General features: G+C 43.2%; 1 protein-coding gene across 2 annotated transcripts in view; it reads left to right on the top strand.

The window, feature by feature from the left end:
- med26 (mediator complex subunit 26) overlaps nucleotides 1-24539 on the top strand; it is an 81109-nt gene that overhangs the window by 42571 nt on the left and 13999 nt on the right. Inside the window, exons 1-2 of one of the 2 annotated variants that reach the window (XM_033046740.1) lie at nucleotides 18061-18144; nucleotides 20644-20718. In XM_033046740.1, the coding sequence (XP_032902631.1) occupies nucleotides 20653-20718 (66 nt within the window). In that variant the 5' untranslated portion in view covers nucleotides 18061-18144; nucleotides 20644-20652. Of the gene's footprint in view, nucleotides 1-18060; nucleotides 18145-20643; nucleotides 20719-24539 lie in introns of those variants that run through there. The other variant, XM_033046739.1, reaches the window with a different exon arrangement.

The raw sequence follows: 24539 nt of genomic DNA, 5'->3' as shown, positions 1-24539 counted from the left end.
GTAACATGTTCCCTGGTTCTTGAACCTTTTTCCAATGCAAACATTTTCTTCTATTTTATCTATACCCTTCATAAGTTACATTTCTGTCTCCTCACAATCACCTCTGCTTCAAGGAGAACAATCCCAGCTTTTCCATCGTCTAAATAAGCAAAATCCATTGTCCTCATCTTGGTAAATATCTTTTGCATCCTCGCCCAAGCCTCCACCCAGTGGGACACTCATTTCTCCCACTATCTCCTCTTCAACACCCCCCAAACTCCTCTACCTCGCCGATCTCACTGCTACCATCAGGAAGTAGGTGTGGGTGCTTGAGAACTCTGACCTTCAGGTTCAAGAATAGCAGCTTCCCATTAACCATCAGGCTGTTGAACCACAACCATTACATAACCCTAACCACAACCTTATCCATGTATCAAGAAGGAACTGCAGATGCTGGAAAATCAAAGATAGACAAAAGTGCTGGAGAAACTCAGCGGGTGCGGCAGCATCTATGGAGCGAAGAAAATATGCAACGTTTCAGGCCGAAACACTTCTTCAGCAGGTTGGGGGGGGGGAGAAGAAAGGATGAGGAGGAGCCAGAAGGCTGAGGGAGAGCTAGGGAGGGGACAGCAAGGGCTACCGGAAATTGGAGAAGTCAATGTTCAAGCCGCTGCCCAAGCGGAATATGAGGTGTTGCTCCTCCAATTTCCGGTGGTGCTCTCTCTGGCCATGGAGGAGGTCCAGGACAAAAAGGTCGGATTCAGAATGGGAGGGGGAGTTGAAGTGCTGAGCCACAGGGAGAACAGGTTGGCTAATGCGGACCGAGCGGAAGTGTTCGGCGAAACGATTGCCAAGCCTACGCTTGGTCTCACTGATGTAGATCAGCTGACGTCTAGAGCAGTAAATGCAATAGATGAGGTTGGAAGAGGTGCAGATGAACCTCTGTCGCACCTGGAACGACTGCTTGGGTCCTTGAATGGAGTCAAGGGGGGAGGTAAAGAGACAAGTGTTGCATCTCCTGCGGTTGCAAAGGAAAGTGCCCAGGGAGTGGGTGGTGCGGGTGGGAAGGGAAGAATTTACCAGGGAGTTACAGAGGGAGTGGTCTTTGCCGAAAGCAGACGGGGGGGAGATGGGAAGATGTGGCGAGTGGTGAAAATGACGGAGGACTATTTGTTGTATGTGACGGCTAGTGGGGGTGGAAGGTGAGGACTAGGAGGACTCTGCCCTTGTTCCGAGTGGGGGGGACTGGGAGAGAGAGCAGTGTTGCGGGGTATCCCTGGTGAGAGCCTCATCCATAGTAGGGGAGGGGAACCCCCATTCCCTGAAGAATGAGGACATTTCCGATGCCCTGGTGTGGAACACCTCATCCTGGGAGCAGATGCGGCGTAGACGGAGGAATTGGGAGTAGGGGATGGAGTCCTTACAGGATGCAGGGTGGGAAGAAGTGTAGTCCAGATAGCCATGGGAGTCAGTGGGTTTATAGTGGATGTCGGTCACAAGTCTATCACCTGCGATGGAGATAGTGAGGTCAAGAAATGGTAGGGAAGTGTCGGAAATGGTCCAGGTGTATTTGAGTGCCGGTTGGAAGTTATCTATGTATCAATCTACAAGGAACTTTGCTTTGGTTGCATTGCATACTTCAGTTTGCATTGTTATGGTGTTACCTAGTATTACTGTTAATTTATTGTATTATTGTGTAACTGTACAGCTGCGGGAAGTAAAAATGTCATGTTTCCATTTGTGGTGTAAATGACAATTAAACACTCTTGTCTCTTGACTCTCCAGACTCTTCTGAACTTGACATGGTGTTTGAGGTCCAAAATAGAGATGATGGTGTGAGGCTGCAGCCTCAAGTTTTGCCAAGAGTTATATTTGAGTACCTGAATACTGAATCTTTTCAGTGATATTAACATCTCTAAAATGTTGTAGCTTTTAAAAACTTTGGTTGGGTCACGTTTGGAATAGTGTGTGTGATAATGATTGTTCCCATTACCTGAGAGATGTGGAAATTTTGGAGAGGGATCAGAAGTGGTTTGTCAGGATGATGCTTGGATTTGTTGGTATTATCTATAAGGAGAGGTTGCCAAAACTTGGAGTGGCAGAGGTTGCAGGGAGTTCTGAGAAATATAGTTCTGAAAAGTATATTCGAAGAATATACAATTATGAGAGGCATAGATTGGATGGATAGTCGGACCTTCCTTCCCAGGGCGGGAATGTTAAAGATCGGACATAACTAAGGGGTGAGAGGTAAAGTTTAAAGGAGATCATAAGTGATAGGAGCAGAATTAGGCCATTCGGCCCATCAAGTCTACTCCACCAATCAATCATGGCTGATCTATCTCTCCCTCCTAACCCCATTCTCCTGCCTTCACCCCATAACCTCTGACACCTCTGAGATGTGCGGCACATGTTTTTTTTTACATATAGGATGGTGGGTGCCCAGAAAGCACTGCCAGGGGAGGTGGTAGAGGTAGAGGCAGATATTATAGTGGTGTTTAAGAGGCTTTTAGATATGCACATGGATATGCAGGGAATTGAGGGATATGGTTCACATGCAAGTCGAGGAGATTAGTTTATCTTGGCATGTGTAGCACAGACATTGTGGACCGAAGGGCCTGTTCCCGTGCGATGCTGTTCTATGTTCTTAACGGGTAGGAACAGCATAAAGAGGTAATAGTAAACAGGGTGCATTGTTCTTTAAATATAATTTTTAATCTTTACAAGCCCAGTAAGAGGAAAAGTCCTGAGCTAGGACTCGTGCGTCCATAAAAAGTTCATGCTTGGAATGCATTCAAGAAAGATATAGTGAGAATACTCAGTTCTAGATAACTAGTGTAACTGGATACTGAAGAAAATGCAGGAAGATAAGGTGACAATAGAAATTAAGCATATCTATGAGTTCAACACTTCAAAAAGTGGAACAGAGTACACAGATTTGGAGTGAAATTTGCAAAATGGATTAAGGGTGCATGTAAAAAATATTAGCAGCTAAAATCAAGATAAACTGGGAGGCTTTATAAAGGAAAAGGGAAAATGTATAACAAAGCAAAGGGTAGATTTAACTGTAGTAGTGTTGAGGTGTAAGATATTTTATTCTAAATGTATACTTTGCTTCTGCCGTCTTGGAAAAGGAGCTGGATATAGACATTTAGGGGAAACAGCTGTAGCTTTAGCAATTAAAGGTGGGTAAATCAGCAGGGTAGACCATAAAATGTCCCACACGTATGTGGCAATTGAAAAATAGAATGGGCTCTGACTGTCATTTTAATATCCCTTGGCGACAGGTACTGTAGCATTGTCATAGTTTGTTTGCAGGCTACTTGGGTTTTGTGACTTCAAAGGCCATGTTACTATTTGCCTTGGATAGTTATGTACATGTTATCAACATATTTCTAACGGATCCTGATGTTAACAATTTGACAACTTTAAAAGTACGCCATGATTATTTGGTAGACATAAAATTCAATCAAGAAAGATTATTCAGGTCAACACATTTAAATAAGAGTTGTTTGTTTTTCTCAGTTATATTGAATCTTACAGTCCTGAATATGGACACAATGTTTCTGGAATAAGTTAAAATAAACCAGTATAATTTCCAATTAAATTGTTTATTTGTGATTTTGCATCACTCTTCAGATAAACCTTTTGGGGCCCTTCAGTGGAATAGAAACCTTTTTTGTAGAAATGTTGTAAATAGCAGTGGATTTTATCTTGGTCTTGACAAAAATCAAGTGGCAGTGACAGGAACCATTTTCAAACTTTTGATGCAATTGCTTATTTGCCATTCAACACAAGTTACTATTTGATTTAATTAAGTCATTTGTTTGGTTGGAAAGTGAATTTTGCAGTTCCCTGCTTCTGTATGCATTGTGAAGTAAACATGGAAGCTCTGAACTAACTGCAGATTTAACATGTACAGAGTGTTTGCCTAATGTCTGACGTTCATTCTTTCTGAAGAGCACTTCAAGTGTCTTTAGCATGAAAATGATCTTACAAATTTAGTCCTTCTGACTATTTTTCCAACGTTGCTAATTTTTTAACAAAATATTTTTTTTAAAGCTGATTATAAGGAGATGGAAATGTATTCTGCAGCTCTTTAGATTTCTGTTTCTGGGCCCTCACCCCCTCATCTTCACCATGGATGTCCAGTCACTCTACACCTCCATCCCCCACCAGGATGGCCTCAGAGCCCTCCGGTTCTTCCTCGACCAGAGGAGCAACCTTTACCCAGCCACTGACACTCTCCTCCGCTTAGCGGAGTTGGTCCTCACCCTCAATAACTTTACATTTGACTCCTCCCATTTCCTCCAAACACAAGGCGTAGCTATGGGCACACGCATGGGCCCCAGCTACGCCTGCCTCTTTGTCGGGTACGTTGAACAATCCTTGTTCGATGCGTACCAGGGCCCCATCCCCGACCTCTACCTCCGCTACATTGACGACTGCTTTGGTGCCACCTCCTGCACCCACACACAACTGACTGACTTCATCCACTTCACCACCAACTTCCATCCGGCACTCCAATACACCTGGACCATTTCCGACACTTCCCTACCATTCCTTGACCTCACCATCTCCATCGCAGGGGACAGACTCCTGACCGACATACATTACAAACCCACTGACTCACATGGCTATCTGGACTACACGTCTTCCCACCCTGCCCCCTGTAAAGACTCCATCCCCTACTCCCAATTCCTCCGCCTACGCCGCATCTGTTCCCAGGATGAGACATTTCATACCAGGGCATCGGAAATGTCCTCGTTCTTCAGGGAACGGGGATTCCCCTCCGCCACCATAGATGAGGCTCACACCAGGGTCTCATCCATACCCCGTAACACTGCTCTCTCTCCCCATCCCCGCACACGCAACAAGGGCAGAGTCCCTCTGGTCCTCACCTTTCACCCCACCAGCCGGCAAATACAACACATAATCCTCCGCCATTTCCGCCACCTCCAACGTGACCCCACCACTCGCCACATCTTCCCATCTCCCCCCATGTCTGCCTTCCGCAAAGACCGCTCCCTCCGCAACTCCCTCGTCAATTCTTCCCTTCCCTCCCGCACCACCCCCTCCCCGGGCACTTTCCGTTACAACCGCAAGAAATGCAACACCTGTCCCTTCACCTCCCCCCTCGACTCCATTCAAGGTCCCAAGCAGTCGTTCCAGGTGCGACAAAGGTTCACCTGTATCTCCTCCAACCTCATCTACTCCATCCGCTGCTCTAGATGTCAGCTAATTTACATCGGTGAGACCAAGCGTAGGTTGGGCGACCGTTTCGCCGAACACCTCCGCTCAGTCCGCCTTAACCTACCTGACCTCCCGGTGGCTCAGCACTTCAACTCCCCCTCCCATTCCCAATCCGACCTCTCTGTCCTGGGTCTCCTCCATTGCCAGAGTGAGCAACAGCGGAAATTGGAGGAACAGCACCTCATATTCCGTCTTGGGTCCTTGCGCCCTTATGGCATCAACATTGAATTCCCCCAATTTGGCTAGCCTGTGCTGTCCCCTCCCCTTCCTTCACCCTCTAGCTGTCGCCTCCCACCCTCCCATCCGCCCGCCCTCGGGCTCCTCCTCCTCCCCTTTTTCCTTCTTTCTTTCCCCACCCCCCATCAGTCTGAAGAAGGGTTTCGGCCCGAAACGTCGCCTATTTCCTTCGCTCCATAGATGCTGCTGCACCCGCTGAGTTCCTCCAGCAATTTTGTGTACCTTCGATATTCCAGCATCTGCAGTTCCCTTTTGAACACAATATAAATTAACAAATTGTTTTCAGCTCCTTTCGATGCATACAAGTTCAAGTTCAAGTGAGTTTATTGTCATGTGTCCCTGTATAGGACAATGAAATTCTTGCTTTGCTTAAGCACACAGAAAATAGTAGCTGGATGGAAGCTACTGTATTGTATTAAAGAAATTGCAGCATCAGCCAGATGTAGCCATGAAATTTTGGTATACATTTTCTGATTTCAGAACAATTGGTTTGAATCAAATCTGATCTACATATGTAATTATTCCAAAAGTTATTTTGAAAAGTTTCATTAATACAGCACCTTACAAGATCTTGAGGTCCTAAAATGCTGCACAGCCAATGCAGTCTTTTTGAAGGAAATATGGCAGTCAATTTATGTAGTATACTCATTTAAACCAAGGTGATAACTACTATTTATTGGAGGAATAAATCTTGGTCAGCACTACTGTGAGAATGTTCTTGTTTCTCTAAGATTGTTTCTAGTCTTTTACTTCAAGGAGGCAATTAACCTAGACTTAAAATCTCTTTTGAAAGACTGCACTTTTGACACGGTAGACTTCCATGTTACTGTATTGATGTTAATCCTGTGTATTTAGGTAAACTGTTGTAACCCTAGCCTCATCTCTTAGTACAGCAGTTCAGCATTTCAACATGTCAGCAGTCATTTTTCCAAAAGTATTGTATGGTTTCCTGTTTCACATCAACTGTATCAGGAAATATTATGAATATATATATATATTGTCATTAATGCTCTGCATAAGAAGCAAGTGTATTAAAAACTAACATATATCTAATTGTTAGTGAAAGCTAATGTACTTGATAAAAACACATTCCCTATCTGGCATTCGAGACTGTTGCGGCCACTACTTTTGCTAATGCCTTACAAGGTTCTGTGGCAGACCCAATGCTCTTTAACCAATTGAATGCAAGGCACGACTGCCTGGTCAGCAGAGTCAATGTAATTTATAACACACAAGCTCAAACCTGCTCAGTTGTTTGATACATTAATTAAGCTTGTATTTTTGTTACCTTTGAAATACCACTACAAAATACTACAGGTGCACAACCTTTTATCCGAAAGCCTTGGGACCAGACACTTTTCGTAATTCAGAATATGTCTGTCTTCGGAATGGAATTTTTTTAGCGTAGATTTTAATGGCTGGCTCAGTGGTAGAGTGCTCGGCTCATATCCGCAAGGTCGCGAGTTTGCGCCTTGATCCCGGCAGTTACTCGAAGAGTTTGAGTCTTCAATTTAGTTTTTTCTTGCAGAATAAATGTTTGTATGAAATGCAGTGTAGGAGAGGTGTACTGACTGTGTGGGCAGAACTTTGGAAGTGATTGCCCACCAGTCTAAAAAGCCGCTGTGTCTCCCTGTCCCTGGGATAGCAGGGGGCGATCAAACAGCACAATACCCCCCTCCCCCTCCAACTCCAGAGGAATCCGCTCCCCGATGGGCCGCTACGGCGACAAGTGGCAGTTTGCCCACAGCCCGAGCTGCGCCCCCTCATCCGCCACCCCAAGAACAAGACGTACCTTGCACACCATCAGCTTCTGCCCCTACGTGTTCCTCTGGAGTTGGAGCGGGGCTGGGCTGGAGTTGCTGCTGGCTGTGGGTCTCTGGGATCTCCGTGCTTGCAGTGGGCCTGGGGGTCGGTGTCCCGTTGGTCCTGATGTCTCCGGCCACCCCCCTGGACTGGAGCTGAGACTGGGAACTGTACCTCCCTTGCCCCCTTCCTCTGCAACTGCAAACAACCCCACTCTCCTGCAAGGGCGGTACAGTTCCCGGAGGATGGCAGGTGGCCGGAGACGTCAGGATCAACAGGAACCCGCTCCCCGAGCCACTGGCCGGACGCCTCTTCCTTGGCTTTAGATCCAGCCCGCTGCTCAGGCGCTAGCGGGCTCGGCACGGTGTCGGGATAGCGGAGCGCCGGGTAAGCGGTCCTACCGCCTTGTTGCTGCCCCCCCCCCCCCCCCCCAGATGGACGCTCCTCCGTGGAGTCGAGCGGGGGACAGGTTTGTTGTAGAGCCTTTCTTCTCTGCTGGACAGCAGAAAGCTCCCTGTGAAAGAAAAAGCCTCTACGACGCCCCGAGCTGCGCCCCGTCATCCGCAACCCAGGTTCCTCTGTAGTTGGAGCGGGGCTGGGCTGGGCTGCTGTTGGCTGTGGGTATCTGGGATGTCCGTGCTTGTGGTGGGCCTGGTGGTCGATGTCCAATTGGTCCTGACGTCCCCGGTGACTGGCACGGTCCTGCTAGCATCGCCGACGTGAAGACAGTGCAAAACCCCGCGCCGGTGCAATGGGCTGGAGAGGGGAGGGAAGGGGTCACACACATGGCCGGGAAGCAGAGGGGTGTAGGTGGGGTGAAACTGACTCACGATACACTGTATCGTGACCGTGGGAACTTTTTAACTCAGCGGGCAGGCAGCAGCAGATTGTCAATTATTAACCCTCCCGCGCAATATACCCTCACCTTCTCTTTTATGAATGGGGATTTAGTTCCCCTTTCTTCGAGGACCGACCGGAGGTTCCACTGTCACCTCTGCAGGCCGCCCTCGGTGAACGTTTTCAAGGACCTTTCTTCAAAGACCGAAAAAATGGCCGCTATTCGGAGGTTTTCGTTATTTGGATGTTCGGATAAAAGGTTGTGCACCTGTATTGACATTTTCATTCAATGCTTCCAAGTATCAACAAAATGAAATGTATCTATTTGCTCTAGCAATGAAGCATGGCGGAAGATAGGACCACAAATTAGTGAGGTTCTCTCTTTTAATCAGAAAGTAGTTGACAATATTTGATTTGTTCAACCCCTATTTTAGGATTACAGGATTTTGGCCAAGTACTTTTGTGTTATATTTATGTAAATTTCCCAACAACTCAAAACTAAGATAGGAACAATATAGTGGAACTGTACTGCACAGATTCAAGGTGTAAATATGAGCAGTTTGGAAGAAAGGAGACAAATGAAATCCTTTAAGATCGAGTACCTTTTGTAATGTTTTCAAGGCAAACATTTATTGCCCATTCTTGACCGTATCTGAGATTGGTGGTTCACAGTTTTTAAAATGTTGCAATCGGTGCAATTAAGGTTCTTCCCCATTGCTATCCAGTCAGGCGATCCAGGACGATGGAACAATGATTTCAAATTCGGGATAATGTGTAACTTGGAGTAGAATTTAACGGTGGTTGTAGGCTTGTGTATCTCCTGTCATTGATCCATATAAGCGCTAAAAATTGCAGGTTTGCTGGATGGCGAGCTTCAGTAGGATATTGCAGCCACAACACTGCTGGACTATGTGACAGTTTGTGGTGGAGCATCAATTAATTGATTTGCGACAACCCAGATGTTAACTAACTACTTAGAAACATAGATCAAATAGGTGCAGGAGTAGGCAATTCGGTCCTTCGAGCCAGCACCACCATTCAATATGATCATGGCTGATCATCTAAAACAGGGGTCGGCAACCTTGTTCTGCATAGAGGCCGGGACGCATGTCTGTGAGCGGATGGCGGGCCACATCTATCATGCGTGCACAAGGATCCCGCCCCCATCCTGCCCCGAATGGCAGGCATCAAATCACGTGTCACAGAAGTTAGGCAAAAATGCTGGAGAAACTCAGCCGGTGAGGCAGCCTCTTGCAATCCTTGCACGTCTCACCCGCTGAGTTTTTCCAGCATTTTAGTCTACGTTCGATTTTTCCAGCATCTGCATCTGCTGCTGCTCGGGGCGCCCGGCGGGCCAGATTACGGGTTAGGGGCTGCATTCGGCCCAGGGGCCGTAGGTTGCCGACACCTGATCTAAAATCAGTACCCCGTTCCTTCTTTTTCCCCATATCGCTTGATTCCTTTAGCCCCAAAAGCTAAATCTAACTCTCTTGAAAACATCCAGTGAATTGGCCTCCACTGCCTTCTGTGGCAGAGAATTCCACAGATTCACAACTCTCTGGATGAAGAAGTTTTTCCTCATCTCAGTTCTAAATGGCCTATCCTTTATTGTTAAACTGTGACCCCTGGTTCTGGACGCCCCCCAACATCTGGAACATTTTTCCTGCATCTAGATTGTCCAACCCTTTTAAGAATTTTATGTTTCTATAAGCTCTCCTCTCATCCTTCTAAATTACAGTGAATACAAGCTCAGTCGATCCATTCTTTCATCATATGTCAGTCCTGCCATCCTGAGAATTAACCTGGTGAATCTACGCTGCACTCCAGATGCTGTATCACCAGGGCTTTTTACAACTGCAGTAGGACCCCCTTGCTCCTAACCTCAAATCCTCTCGCAATGAAGGCCAACATGCCATTAGCTTTCTTCACTGCCTGCTGTACCTGCATGCTCACTTTCAGTGACTGATTTGCAAGCACACCCATGTGCACCTCCTTTTCTTAATCTGACACCATTCAGATAATAATTTGCCTTCGTTCTTGCCATAAAAGTGGATAACCTCACATTATACTGCATCTGCCCATTCACCCAACCTATTTAAGTCACCCTGTAGCCTCATAGCATTCTCATCGCAGCTCACACTGCCACCCAGCTTTGTGTCATCCGCAAACCTGGATATGTCGCATTTAATTCCTTCATCTAAATCTTTAATATATATTGTACATAACTGGGGTCCCAGCACCGAGCTTGCGGCACCCCACAGGTCACTGGCTGCCATTCTGAAAAGGACCCGCTAATTCCTACTCTTTGCTTCCTGTCTGCCAACCAGTTCTCTATCCATGTCAATACCCTACCTCCAATACCATGTGCTCTCATTTAGCGCACTAATCTCTTGTGTGGGACCTTGTCAAAGGAGTGTTGTGGGTCTTGGACACATCCAGAAAAGTGGAGAGCATTTAGCAGTAGAGCTTTATGTTGTCTTAAATAGTTAAAATGGATCTCTGACTGAAAACGCTACATTTATTTCTGCAACTTAAATGTTGTGCAAAATGCCTCTTCTAATGTCAATCTTCAATTTTCATTCTGATTCCTAACCTTGTACACAAAGATAATATGTTCAGAATGAACTGCCATCCCTTTGCAGTACATACATATAGATACCTTGTACTTTCCTGATACACTATCTATATTTGAATGTTCTATTTTCAGAGGAGTAATTCAGAATTTAAAAAATCCCTTTACTCGGACCAAGGAAAAGCAAAAAAAACATACACTGATACCTAAAATTATGTTATTTTTCAACAGGCCGGCTTGTTCAGAAGAGCAAAAACAAACAACAGCAATTCGAACAGCATTCGATTCCTTACGCTTTCTCTACCATTCAAAAATCTATATATCTTCATTTTTAATATATCCAAACACTGGGCCCTTATAGACCATTCTGTATAGTGGCATGGTGGCACTGCAGAGCTCCACAGATCTGGGTTCTATTAGGAAAGTGCTGCCAAGGTAAAAGAGAAACCATTATCTTGCTCATTGGTATAGAAAGCACAGAAGATGGCAAGACCCATAACAGCATTGATGTAAGAGTGGACTTGAGATCCATGTCCTTAGTTCCCTAAAAGAGGAAACACAAGTAAATAGAGTAGTAAATAAGATATAGGGTTTTATTGAGAATAAGTCAGGAAATCATGTTGCAGCTTTATAAAACTTTGGTCAGGCTGCATTTGCAGTATTTTGTGCAGTTCTAGTCTCTATTGCAGGAAGGATGTGAAGGATTTGGAGAGGGTGCAGAAGAGGTTTACCAGGATGCTGACTGGATTAGAGGGTTTTGAATAGTCTCAGAAGCAGTCACGATGGGAAAAGTTTGACCTTGCATTTTGTGAATCTCTAGTACTGATTATTTATATTTGGGGTAGACAAAAGTGCTGGAGAAACTCAGCTGGTGAGGCAGCATCTATGGAGCGAAGGAAATAGGCAACGTTTCGGGCCGAAACCCATTTTCTGACTGTCTGGCTGTCTGAATGGTCTATTTCGGACAGCCAGACAGTCAGAAAATTTCTCCAGCACTTTTGTCTACCTTCGATTTTCCCGCATCTGCAGTTCCTTCTTAAACAACTGATATTGTGCTAATCTTAAATGGTATACCTCTGCACACAGCCTCTTGTGACGTGCCGAACTTGTTATGCCCATGAAATGGCACTAAAACCTTTAACACATGGCAAAGCCGTGCCAACAGATTTTCATAGCTATTGAAGGTGTCAAAGATCTGGATACTTAAAAATATCATGCTTACAGCAACCCCCTTCATTCATACTCCTTGCAGCTCAACTGCTTTTGTCTTTCCCAATTCTGATGAAAGCTCGTTAACCTGAACGTTAACTATATTTCTCTTCCTATAGATACTCTCTGATCTGAGTATGTCGAGCATTTTTTAAATTTTGTAATTCCGGCCCATTTTCAGATTTCCAGCATCTGTTTTGGTTTGGTTTTCATATCTCATTCTTCTGCCTGGTCAACCAGTCTTCATATTTAACTTTATATTGTGTTGAGAACAGACACTGAGGGCTGAAGTGCCTGTTCATGTGCTGTACTGTTATATGTTCTATGTTTGTATATCAACCCGTTGTTCAGAAATAAACCTTTTAATCTAATAATCAACCTAATGAACCTTACCTGTACTTGCCACCAAGGGATATACTTTATTAAATAATAAGCAGTAGTCCAGGTGTGGGTTTACCGGTAATCTATAAAGTTGCATCAAAACTTCCCCACTTTTATACTTGCACCCCTTGTAATAAAGGGGATCATTCCATTAGTGTTTCTAATTGCATGCTGCATTTTTAAACTACCTTTTTCTTTCATCTACTGGACTGCAGATCTCAGTGTTTAAATAATTTGCTGCTTCATTCTTCCTTCTAAAATGGATTAAACCGCTGAAGGAACTCAATGAGTCAAGCAGCATCTATGGAGGGAAATGGACAGATTACATTTTGGGTTGGGGGACCCTTCTGACCTCCTGAGTTCCCCCAGCAGTTTGTTTTGTACTCAAGATTCCAGCATCTTCAGTCTCCTGTGTCTCCATTTTATTACTCCATTGTGAAATCATCTCAAAGTATACCCTCTTTGAAGATGTTTTAGAGGTACATTACAAAGGTAATGCCACTGTGGTTATGGGAGATTTCAATATTCAGGTAGACTGGGAAAACCAGGTTGGTTGTGGACCCCAAGAAAGGGAGTTTGTAGAGTGCCTCCGAGATGGATTCTTAGAGCATCTTGTAACAGAGCCTGCCAGAGAGAAGGCAATTCTGGATTTAGTGTTGTCTAATGAACCAGATTTAAAAAGGGAACTCGAGGTAAAGGAACCACTAGGATGTAGTGACCATGATATGATAAGTTTTATTCTGCAATTTGAGAGGAAAAAGGTTAAATCAGAAGTGTCAGTGTTGCAGTTGAACAAAGGGGACTATGAAGGCATGAGAGAGGAGCTGGCCAAGGACGACTGGAAAAGGGTCCTAGCAGGAATGACGGTGTAACAGCAATGACAGGAATTTCTGGGCATAATCCAGAAGATGCAGGATCATTTCATTCCAAAGAGGAAGAAAGATTCTAAGGAGAGTAAGAGGCAACCGTGGCTGACAAGGGAAGTTAGGGACGGTATAAAACTAAAAAAAAAGGTGTATTATATAACAAAGAGTAGTGGGAAGTCAAAGGATCGGGAAACTTTCAAAATACATCAGAAGGCAACTAAAAGGGCAATACGGGGTGAAAAGATGAAGTACGAAGGTTAACTGACCAAGAATATAAAGAAGGATAGTAAAAGCTTCTTTAGGTATGTTAAGAGAAAAAAGATTAGCAAAGACAAATGTGGGTCCCTCGAGTGCAGAAACATGTGAAATTATTATGGGGAACAAGGAAATGGCAGAGGAGAAGACACAAACAATCTCCCAGATGTATGTGAGGACAGAGGAACTGAAAGAAATTTGCATTAGGCGAGATATAGTATTGGGTAGACTGCTGGGACTGAAGGCTGATAAATCCCCAGGGCTTGATGGTCTGCAGCCCATGATACACAAGGAGGTGGGTCTAGAAATCGTTGATGCGTTGGTGATCATTTTCCAATGTTCTATAGATTCAGGATCAGTTCCTGTGGATTGGAGGGTAGCTAATGTTATCCCACTTTTCAAGAAAGGAGCGAGAGAGAAAACGGAATTATAGACTAGCTAGCCTGACATCAGTGGTGGGGAAGATGCTCGAGTCAATTATTAAAGAAGTAATAACGACACATTTGGATAGCAGTGAAAGGATTGGTCCAAGTCAGCATGGATTTATGAAAGGGAAATCCTGCTTGACTAATCTTCTGGATTTTTTTGAGGATGTGACAAGTAAAATGGATGGAGAGCCAATTGATGTAGTGTATCTGGACTTTCAGAACGCCTTTGATAAGGTCCCACCACAGGAGATTAGTGGGCAAAATTAGAGCACATGATATTTGTGGTAGAGTATTAACACGGATAGAGAATTGGTTGGTAGACAGGAAGCAAAGAGTAAGAATAAATGGGTCCCTGTCAGAATGGCAGGCAGTGCGAGTGGAGTGCCACAAGGCTCGGTGCTGGGGCCGCAACTATTTACAATATATATTAATGATTTAAATGATGGAATTAAAAGTAACACTAGCAAATTTGCAGATGACACAAAGCTCGGTGGCAGTGTGAACTGCGAAGATGATGCAAAGAGGTTGCAGAGTGATTTGGACAGATTGAATGAGTGGACAGATGCAGTATAATGTAGATAAATGTGAGGTTATCCACTTTGGCGGCAAGAACAAGGAGGCAGATTATTATCTCAATGGTGTCAGATTAGGGAAAAGGGAAGTGCAACAAGACCTGGGTGTCATTGCGCACCAGTCACTGAAAGTAAACAGCAGGTACTGCAGGCAATAGACAATAGGTGCAGGAGTAGGCTATTCGGCCCTTCGAGCCAGCACCGCCATTCAATGTGATCATGGCTGATCATCCCCAATTAGTACTCCGTTCCTGCCTTCTCCCCATATCCCCTGACTCTGCTATTTTTAAGAGCCCTATGTAGCTCTCTCTTGAAAGCATCAAAGAAATGGGGTTCAATGGCAGTGAAGAAAGCTAATGGCAGTGAAGAAAGCTGATTGGCCTTCATAACGAGAGGATTTGAGTGTAGGAGTAAAGAGGTCCTTCTGTAGTTGTACAGGGCCCTGGTGAGACCACATCTGGAGTATTGTGTGCAGGTTTGGACTCCTAATTTGAGGAAGGACATCCTTGCTATTGAGGGAGTGCAGCATACGTTCACGAGGTTATGGCGCGACTGTCATATGAGGAAAGATTGGAAAGACTGGGTTTGTATTCACTGGAATGTAGAAGGTTGAGGGGGGATCTTATAGAAACATACAATTATAAAAGGACTGGACAAGCTGGATGCAGGAAAAATGTTCCCAATGTTGGGGGAGTCCAGAACCAGGGGCCACTGTCTAAGAATAAAGGGGATGCCATTTAAAACTGAGATGAGAAAACTTTTTCACCCAGAGAGTTGTGAATTTGTGGAATTCTCTGCCACGGAAGGCAATGGAGGCCAATTCACTGGATGAATTTAAAAGAGTTAGATAGAGCTCTTGGGGCTAGCAGAATCAAGAGGTATGGGGAGAAGGCAGGCACGGGTTACCGTTTGTGGATGATCAGCCTTGATCACAATGAATGGCGGAGCTGGCTCAAAGGGCTGAATGGCCTCCCCCGCACATATTTTCTATGTTTTAAAGGGTCCCAACCTGAAATGGCCTATTTTCCTCCACAAATGTGGTCTGACCTTCTGAAATCTTGCAAGAGATTTTTTTTTGCTCAATATTGCAGCATCTGCAGTATCTCGTGTATATCCAAGTCCCATTTTGTTATATATGCCAGTTTCATTCGCACTCGCAATTTATCCATATCATTTTGTAGACTATTCTTCTCATGGTACTTACCTTTGTATCATTTGCAAATATGGCTGTATGCAAGCTATTTAGGTGGACTAAAAATAATTGATGGGCCATCACTACTGGTGATTACCATACTGAAGCTGACCCTTTTTTTGTTTTCTTTTAGTTTATCATTCTCCTATGTATGCAAATGCGTTACATCTCTTTCCTTTACCGTCTCCCACCCCCTCCTGCAAGTGCACAGGTTTTCTTCCACATTTACAAAGTGGGGACACCCACGGGCACTACATGTGGTGCATCTGTCTCATAGCCACTGCAACCTGTCTTTGAGTCTGACCTATTGCACAAAGATGCTTTTAATTAGAGCCTTTTAGGTACTCCATTTTCTCCTCTATGACATGTTATTTTTTTCCCCCAACAGTACTTACCAACTCGACAAAACATTGCTTCTATCACCTTTTTAAGCAATGCAAAAGGTTAATGCAGATTAGAACAGCTAAGCCCCTCATTGTCTCTCAGTGATTTAGTACGTAATTTGTGCTTGTCCCATTATTAACCTCTGGCTTCTAACACATGAAACCACCCACTACATAAAAAAAGGGCACAAAGTGCTGGAGTAATTCAGCGGGTCACACAGCATTCCTGGAGTAAAATGGACAGGTGTTTTTGGGTTGGGACCCATCTTCACACTACTCTCCGGCTGAAGAATTGTCCTGACCTGCAATGTCACCTATCCATGTTCTCCAGGGATGCTGCCTGAACTGCTGATTTACTCCAGCACTTTCTATATTTTGTAAACCAGCATCTACAATTCATGTTTCTCCAAACCATCAACCACAGAGGATTGAAATTGTTTCTCCGCAGCCACGGTTCACCAAGCGAAGAGTTGCCTGAGTTGCCTGAGCTCCCGATGTTGGGGAAGTCCAGGACAAGGGGTCACAGCTTAAGGATAAGGGGGAAATCCTTTAAAACCGAGATGAGAAGAACTTTTTTCACACAGAGAGTGGTGAATCTCTGGAACTCCCTGCCACAAAGGGTAGTCGAGGCCAGTTCATTGGCTATATTTAAGAGGGAGTTAGATGTGGCCCTTGTGGCTAAGGGGATCAGAGGGTATGGAGAGAAGGCAGGTACGGGATACTGAGTTGGATGATCAGCCATGATCATATTGAATGGCGGTGCAGGCTCGAAGGGCCGAATGGCCTACTCCTGCACCTAATTTCTATGTTTCTAATTGGTAGATTCATAGATGTGACTGAATTATATTAGGCTTATTTTTATTATTGAACTTGCATGTTATCCCAGTACCATATTTACTCTGGAGTAGAGGAAAAGGGCATGGATGAAGGACAATAGAAAGGGAATCGACCTGATTTTATTTTGGTTTGGAGAAGTGAGGTAAACATTTCTAGTCCCAGGGCAATGCTCTAACAAAATGTAATTCGGGCAGTATTTTCCACATTTAATAGGCAACATATGAGCCCTTTATTTATTGTGTTTGTGAAAGTGTGAGAGTACAATGAACCATGTTGAGACTTGCAACTCCAGATTTCCCACAGCAGCTTGAGTAAACAGAACAATTTCTGTACACCATCCACCACAACCTATAATTGTTCCAGGGAGAGCAACCTGGGAATGAATTAAAACAAATTATGTATGGATGCACTGCTGTTTCATGCCCAAGTATGCTTTGCTTACAATCTAATCACATGTCCAATCTGTATACATCAGAGATTTGCTGGTACAGGAGAGTCTCCTTGGCAATCACTTTACCATCTTCCCTTTAGTGATGACTCAACTTTTAGTTACTCTGGTGTATCATGTGGAACCAAATTATTTTAATGTTACACAGAACTGCATATTTTTTGAAGGAGACCCTCTCACGAGATTTAAAAATTTTCATTGTTTGAATTCGTAGTATATTTGTTATCTTTTCATGAATGGAACCTTTTCACAAGGTGCTTGTTCAGCCTAACCATCTTTTCCGTTTTGATATTAAGTGCATATGTGGAGACTCGCCAAATGCTATTTTCTGATTCCCTATATCTGCCGTACTCAGTCATGTCTTCCTATCCCTCCTTGATTATCAGTGTCTGAATTTATGACACCCACCTCGTCAAATCTGTTCGATAAAAATACGATATTGCTTCATCTCATTCCCACTACTTTATTCATTTCTCCCATTTCCTCTCTCCCCCTCCCCCTCCCCCTCCCCCTCCCCCTCCCCCTCCCCCTCCCCATCTCTCTCTCCTCCCCCCTTCTCTCTCTCTCTCCCCTATCTCTCTCCTCCCCCCCTTTTATATACCACTTTTACTTTGAGTACATACTTGTCTGTTTAACCCACATTACTGTGAATAGACAATATTGTCTGTTTGACTATCCTCTACTTTGCATTGTGTCCATTGTTCTCTCATGAGTAACCTAGATATCTTAAAACTTGGTTGTCTTAAATATTGTTTCTTAATAATATTTGCTGTTCAGTAATCTCATTTTCTTGCACCAACATTAATATAGAGCATAGAGAAGACATCCCAATCAAAGTTTGCCAACATGGCCAGCTGATCCCTTTTAATAGCTGTGCATCTAAGGAGTTCTTAAGGTGGGGTTCTGTGTTTCGTGATTGCTGTGTCCAGACATTTGAGATGTTGGTGATCAATTGCTATCCTGTATGTTCATCATGTATTTCATTGATTAGTATATTAATTTGCTTGTGGTGCTGGTACTCATTAATTAGCGTTTTCATCATAAAATGGTTTAAGATCACCATTTTTGAGAAGGCAGCACAAAGCATTTGTCATCATTTGCATAATTGTAAGTTCGCCTTGTCAACTATTTTTGGGTATTCTCTCATTAAATTGGTTCTGAAAAATAAAACTGTTGTAAGTACCATGAGCATCAAAGGCTTCCATGCCTGTAACTGAGCAATGTTCTATGTGGACTCCAGCACGTTGAATTTAAATGGAAAAAATACAACTATCTATGAATTTGTTACTGAAGCTTTTTACATAGAATAGTATAGTTCAGTTCAGTTGAATTCTTTGTCACGTGTACTGAGGTACAGTGAAAAGCTTTTTGTTGCATGCTAACCAATCAGCAGAAAGACAATACATGATTACAATCAGTTCATTTACAGTGCAGCGATTTTAATGTGAGTTAGTAGATCGGCTTCTGTGGCTAGCACGCAAATAGTCGCATGTGTTGGGCGCCATCTTGGAAGTTGCCAGTCCATACAGCACCGAAACAGGCCCTTGGACCCGCTATGTCTATGCCAAGCGTGATGCCGAGGTAAACTAATCCCCTCTGCCTGCACGTGATTCATTTTCCTCCATTCTCATCATATCCATGTGCTTATCTAAAAGTCTAACGGCTATCACCATCCCTGGTAGTGTCTCCTCCTAAAGTCTTTCAGACATTCCAAAGAATACCATCCAAGTCTGTCCAACATTTCCTTATTGCTCAAACCTTCTAATCCAGGCAGCATTCTAGTAAAAATTCTCTGCACCCCATCCAACGCCTTTTCTGTAACAGGGTGATCAGAAGTGCACACAATATTCCAAATGTGGTCTTAACTGTTGAAAATGAGGGCTTAATGGTGAAGGAACCTGCACTCTGTTTTTAATTGGTTTTGAACTGACCTTGCATCCGCTGCTCTAGGTGTCAACTGCTCTACATCGGTGAGACCAAGCGCAGGCTTGGCGATCGCTTCGCCCATCACCTCTGCACAGTTTGCATTAACCAACCTGATCTCCCGGTGGCTCAGCACTTCACCTCTCCCTCCCATTCCAAATCCGACCTTTCTGTCCTGGGCCTCCTCCGTGGCCAGAGTGAGTCCCACTGCAATTTGGAGGAACAGCACCTCATATTTCGCTTGGGTAGTTTACACCCCAGCGGTATGAACATTGACCTCGAATTTCAGGTAGTCCTTGCTTTCTCCCTCCTTCCCCTCCCCTTCCCAGCTCCCCCACAGCCTACTGTCTCCGCATCTTCCTTTCTTCTTCCCCCCCCCACCCCACATCGGTCTGAAGAAGGGTCTCGACTCGAAATATCAGCTATTCCTTCGCTCCATAGATGCTTCTTCACCCGATGAGTTTCTCCAGTATTTTTGTCTACCTTCAAAATCAAAAGCAGATTTTGAGGGCTTTTGCTTCCTCCATGTGTGAATATGACAGACTGACTCCGGTTCTCCCCATTCTGTCCTCAGTGGTGGCACTTGGATCAAAAAAGGAGTGCATACAATTTGAAAATAAAGCTTGCTTCAATGGCAGGATGCAACGTTCATGCATAGACTTTTCCTTTTGACGTGATGTGTTTCTCATTTCTTGGACACATTCATGAATGTGGACACATTCATGTTGGCCAGTGGGCAGCACTGCGAATGAACTCTGTATATTATACCTTCTGTTATTCAAGTACCATAAGTTCTTCATATGCAATTAATTGTTACTTGAACATTCAGTACTGTCATGTGAGCGCAAATATTGTGCTTCAGAGTTTAAAATTTCTTAATTTACATTGGAAAAATGAATGCTAATTTGCTTAAATTACTGGATTTGAATTTTTTTTTTTTATTTCAAATTGATGGAATTGAATTAACAGGAGTACTCCTTGGCAATCCACTAAAACAAATGGGCAATAATTATGTGTAGGAAAGAACTGCAGATGCTGTTTAAATCGAAGGTAGACACAAAATGCTGGAGTAACTCAGCGGGACAGGCAGCATCTCTGGAGAGAAGGAATGGGTGACGTTTCGGGTCGAGACCCTTCTTCAGATGGGTCTCGATCCGAAACGTCACCCATCCTTCTCTCCAGAGATGCTGACTGTCCGGCTGAGTTACTCCAGAATTTTGTGTTTACCTTGGGTAATAATTATATTCAGCTGTAGTCAATTTGCATTGTTGATGTTTTAAAAACTTAATTTAAAATCCAACGAGCCGTGTACTTGTGCATACCTATTTTGAAATTGGAATATCATGGTGTTATTCACTCTTTTTGTTTGTTCTCTTGTAACCTTGGACAAATATGGAGCACTAATATCAATTGTTGTTGATCAATGTGAAAAATCACTAATGATTTATTATTATTTTTGTTTGTATTCTAGATCCGTAACATGGTGGCGGTGCTGGATGTGATCTCCAGTTTGGAGAAGTATCCCATTACCAAAGAGGCCCTCGAGGTAAATAGTTCCTGCAGATTATATTTGGGTAGAAACAGAAGAGAGTGATGAGAAGGTGGAAGGTATCCATGGAGAACATTTTGAAAGCGATTTTGCTATTATGTATACGAGTTAAATCATTTAAAATTCTTTGGCTTATAATACTTGTAGCTTAGTAAATTGTCTTTTAAACATCAGAATAATAAAATTAAATGGGCAGATTTTTCCATAAAATGTTTCTGATATCCGTCAATCCGTTGCTTCAGTTTATAAAACCATTACATTCTTGCATAACTGGCACCAGCAGATTTGACTGAAGTGCGGCTATGAAAATGGAGAACAGATTTGAATGCTCGTTAATCAATCAATGATTAATAGTTCTGCTCACTGTTTGGCAGTGTATTCACCAAATCATTGCTGCATTTGTATAAGCTTCACAGCAGCACATTCACTCCAAGTCATTGAGCGTTTGAAATAATTGCTAATGTATTGAGCTGTGCAGTTGATGCTGTCATATCTTTTCATGGGAAATCTCTTTGGACTACTGGTGTCAAAACAGCAATGATGGTTTGTGCACATTGGTGCAGAAGTCAATTAATTTGTAACCAGATCTTTACTGGGCAAGGCTCTCATAAAATACTGAAGCAGTTGTGTACACTTACTATGTCCAGTCAAAAATATTCAAAACATTACCTCCAAAATTAGACTTGTTGCCTTCTTTAGCACCCAACTCCACTGTTTTCCTTTGAGCAGTTGCGAAAACTCGCAAGCTTTACTTCTACGTCAGTCCCTCATGTCAGGGATGACATGTTTCCATTCTAGTTCATCTGCTGCTATTGGATTGACCAAAATTCATTTTCACATAATATTAGGCGATGGAATCGACGGACATTCTCAAATTTTGTTTATCTTTATTTAAATAGCAATAACAAGATATCACCAGCAAATTGGTCAGTTAATAGAGGGATTTCCCCCCAGAACAGCTTGTATGATGTTGACACTTCTAACATAAGTATTCATCACAGAAAAAATCACTGGAGATTATAGAACAAAATCTGACCATGGATCAGAAGTAGTACTAGAGCAAGTAAGGGAATGTTCTAAAGGAATAAAGAGACCAACATGATGGGATTTAGGGAGGAAATTCCAGAATTATGGGGTCGGGTTGCTGAAAGCAAAGCCACAAATGGTGGAACATTTAAACTCAGGCATGTAAAGGGCCAGAATTGGAAGAATACAACTATCTACAAGATTGGTTTAAATAAGGGTTTGGAGATGAAGAGGCTGAGGTAGTGAATAATTTTAATATTGGGGCTTTTCTGAAAAAGGAGCTCGTATGGTCACTAAACATTGGATGGTGTGTGAATTAAGTTAAGATGGGGCATAAACAAGGTGCTGGTTTACACAAAAGACACAAAGTGCTGGTGTAACTCAGCAGGTCAGGCATGGAAGGGTCCCGACCCAAAACGTCACCTATCCATGGGCACCAAAACAGGCCCTTGGGCCCACCGAGTCCGCACCAACCAGCGATCCCTGAATAATATCATTAACACTACCCTACACACACCCGCGCGCACACACACACACACACACACACACACACACACACACACACACACACACACACACACACACACACATGGAGCAATTTTACATTTACATCAATTAATCTACAAACATACGTCTTTGGAGTGCGGGAGAAACTGGAGATCTCGGAGAAAACCCATGCAGGTCACGGGACGAACGTACAAACTCCATACAAACAGCACCTGTAGTCAGGATCGAACCTGGGTCTCTGGCGCTGTAAAGCAGTAGCTGTACCGCTACGCCACCGTGCTGCCCTTGTATTGTGTTTAAGTAAAGAAATTGGGCCTTGCCAAATATAATCTACACAAAGTACAAGTCTATATCTAATGCAGTTAACGTGTATCAGTCCACTTTATCAAAAGCTCAATGCCATCTTGTCAAGAAAATTACAGAACTGGAGAGAGGAATGCTCACCGCTGAATACTGATTGAAAAATGTCTGTGTGCACAAAATAGAGATGGAGCAGTCATCTTTTCTGGGGTGGTCTAATAGCGTGATAAAGAACACAAATGAAAGAATTTAGTCTGAAGACGGGTCTGAACCTGAAACGTCACCCATTCCTTCTCTCCAGAGATGCTGCCTGTCCCGCTGAGTTACTCCAGCATTTTGTGTATCTTTGGTTGAAACCAGCATCTGCAGTTCCTTCATACACAAATGAAGGACTGTTTGGTGCCTTGAATCTTGGAAGAATGCAATTGAACAAGTGTTACTTGTGGTTGCACAGGTAGTTGTGAGAGGAAAGAAATAGAAGGTAGGGGAAGTGGGTGAGGATTGCATTGTAGGTAGTTAATCTGATTAATACAGAGATACATAAAAATGTCACCAAAGGAACCTGGGTGGATCCTATCTTTCACCTTTCTGTTGTATCTAATCAAATTCAAGACTTACTCCATTTCATTGATGTCTTTAGCCTGTGTCATATTATACTGATCTGGAGAAGAATAGATAAATGCATGTTCATCAATGCTTTACCTCAAGAATAAGGAAGACGTTTTGGGAGCACAAATTAGGATGCATGATAAAGATACTAAACTTGAACTTAAGTGGGATTTTGGTGGAAAAAGATACAATAGGCCACATTGAGTGAATGATCTTATGCAACTTTGGAGTGTCTTTTAGCAGAGATTGACATGATGCAAAAGGGATGGGGATATTTAGTATAAAATGTTAAACAGCTTTCTGGATGTAAGGAAGAAACAAAAAAGGACTTTAATATTTGCTATTTTGCCAATTTAATTCAAGGGACTTTCATATCTGTAACAAACCATTGAGTACAGAAATATTGGTTATTAGTGTAATAGATTTATTAAGTTATATTCAAAATAAACAATAATATAGGTGATCATCGAAGTCTATTTCTTGGCATCTAAGAGACGTCCTCTGACTGGGGCAAGCTCTCCTTGTTTTCTGCTGAGTTCAGTTGACTGCAAATTCTCTTCTTCCTGGTGCCATTTACATTCATTCTTAGACCCCTTTTTTGTAAATATTTTTCTTTAATCATGCAAATGAACAATCTCCTGTTAACTAGTCCATAGTCCTCAATAAAGAAACCTTATTTTGCTTAAAGATATTGTGTTATGTTATTTTTTTACACATTACCAGTCCTGCACGCTATTAAATTGCCTCTTACTCTAGTGCCTCTTACTTGGTGACATTTTTCATTCTGCTGTCTTTTCCTTTGATCAATGTTGCGCTCCAAAATCTACCTTGTTTGAAACCATTCCTTGTTAGTGCATTCCTTAATTAATTAAATCTTATTCCTTTTTGTGAACCATGTTTTTGAGAACAGTAGGAGACAAATTCCACATGGACAAGTCTACCAGATCAACTGGATAGCATAATTTTTACTGTCTCAACCTTCCACTTGCCCTGCCCTTCAGCCGCGTTCGACGTCACAATGGGATCCCAAATCTCATTTACATTTTAAAAATCGCGATTTTAAAAAAAACCTCTTTTAATCAAATTCTTCCGTTTTCATTAACAGCTAACATTGTGTTTAGGTTATTTTAAAGAACAAACGCGATTTTCATCGAATTTCTTTTTTTTTTTTAATTGCGATTTTCATTGTGGGAAGGAGGGGGATAGAGGGAGAGGACGGGGGTAGGGAGGGGAGAAGAGTTATGGTGGAAGAGAGAGGAGTTATGGAGGAAGTGAGTGACTGATGGTAAGGGAAATGAGAGAGAGGGAGTGGGGGAGGAGGAGAGGGGAAAGAAGAGGGAGGGTGAAGAAGAGAGGGAGGGAGTGCAGGGGGGTGA

The sequence above is a fragment of the Amblyraja radiata genome, chromosome 29 (genome assembly GCF_010909765.2).
Source record: "Amblyraja radiata isolate CabotCenter1 chromosome 29, sAmbRad1.1.pri, whole genome shotgun sequence".
NCBI lineage: Eukaryota > Metazoa > Chordata > Chondrichthyes > Rajiformes > Rajidae > Amblyraja > Amblyraja radiata.
The sequence above is the reverse complement of the archived record's forward strand: the minus strand, read 5'-3'. Positions and strand labels throughout refer to the sequence as shown.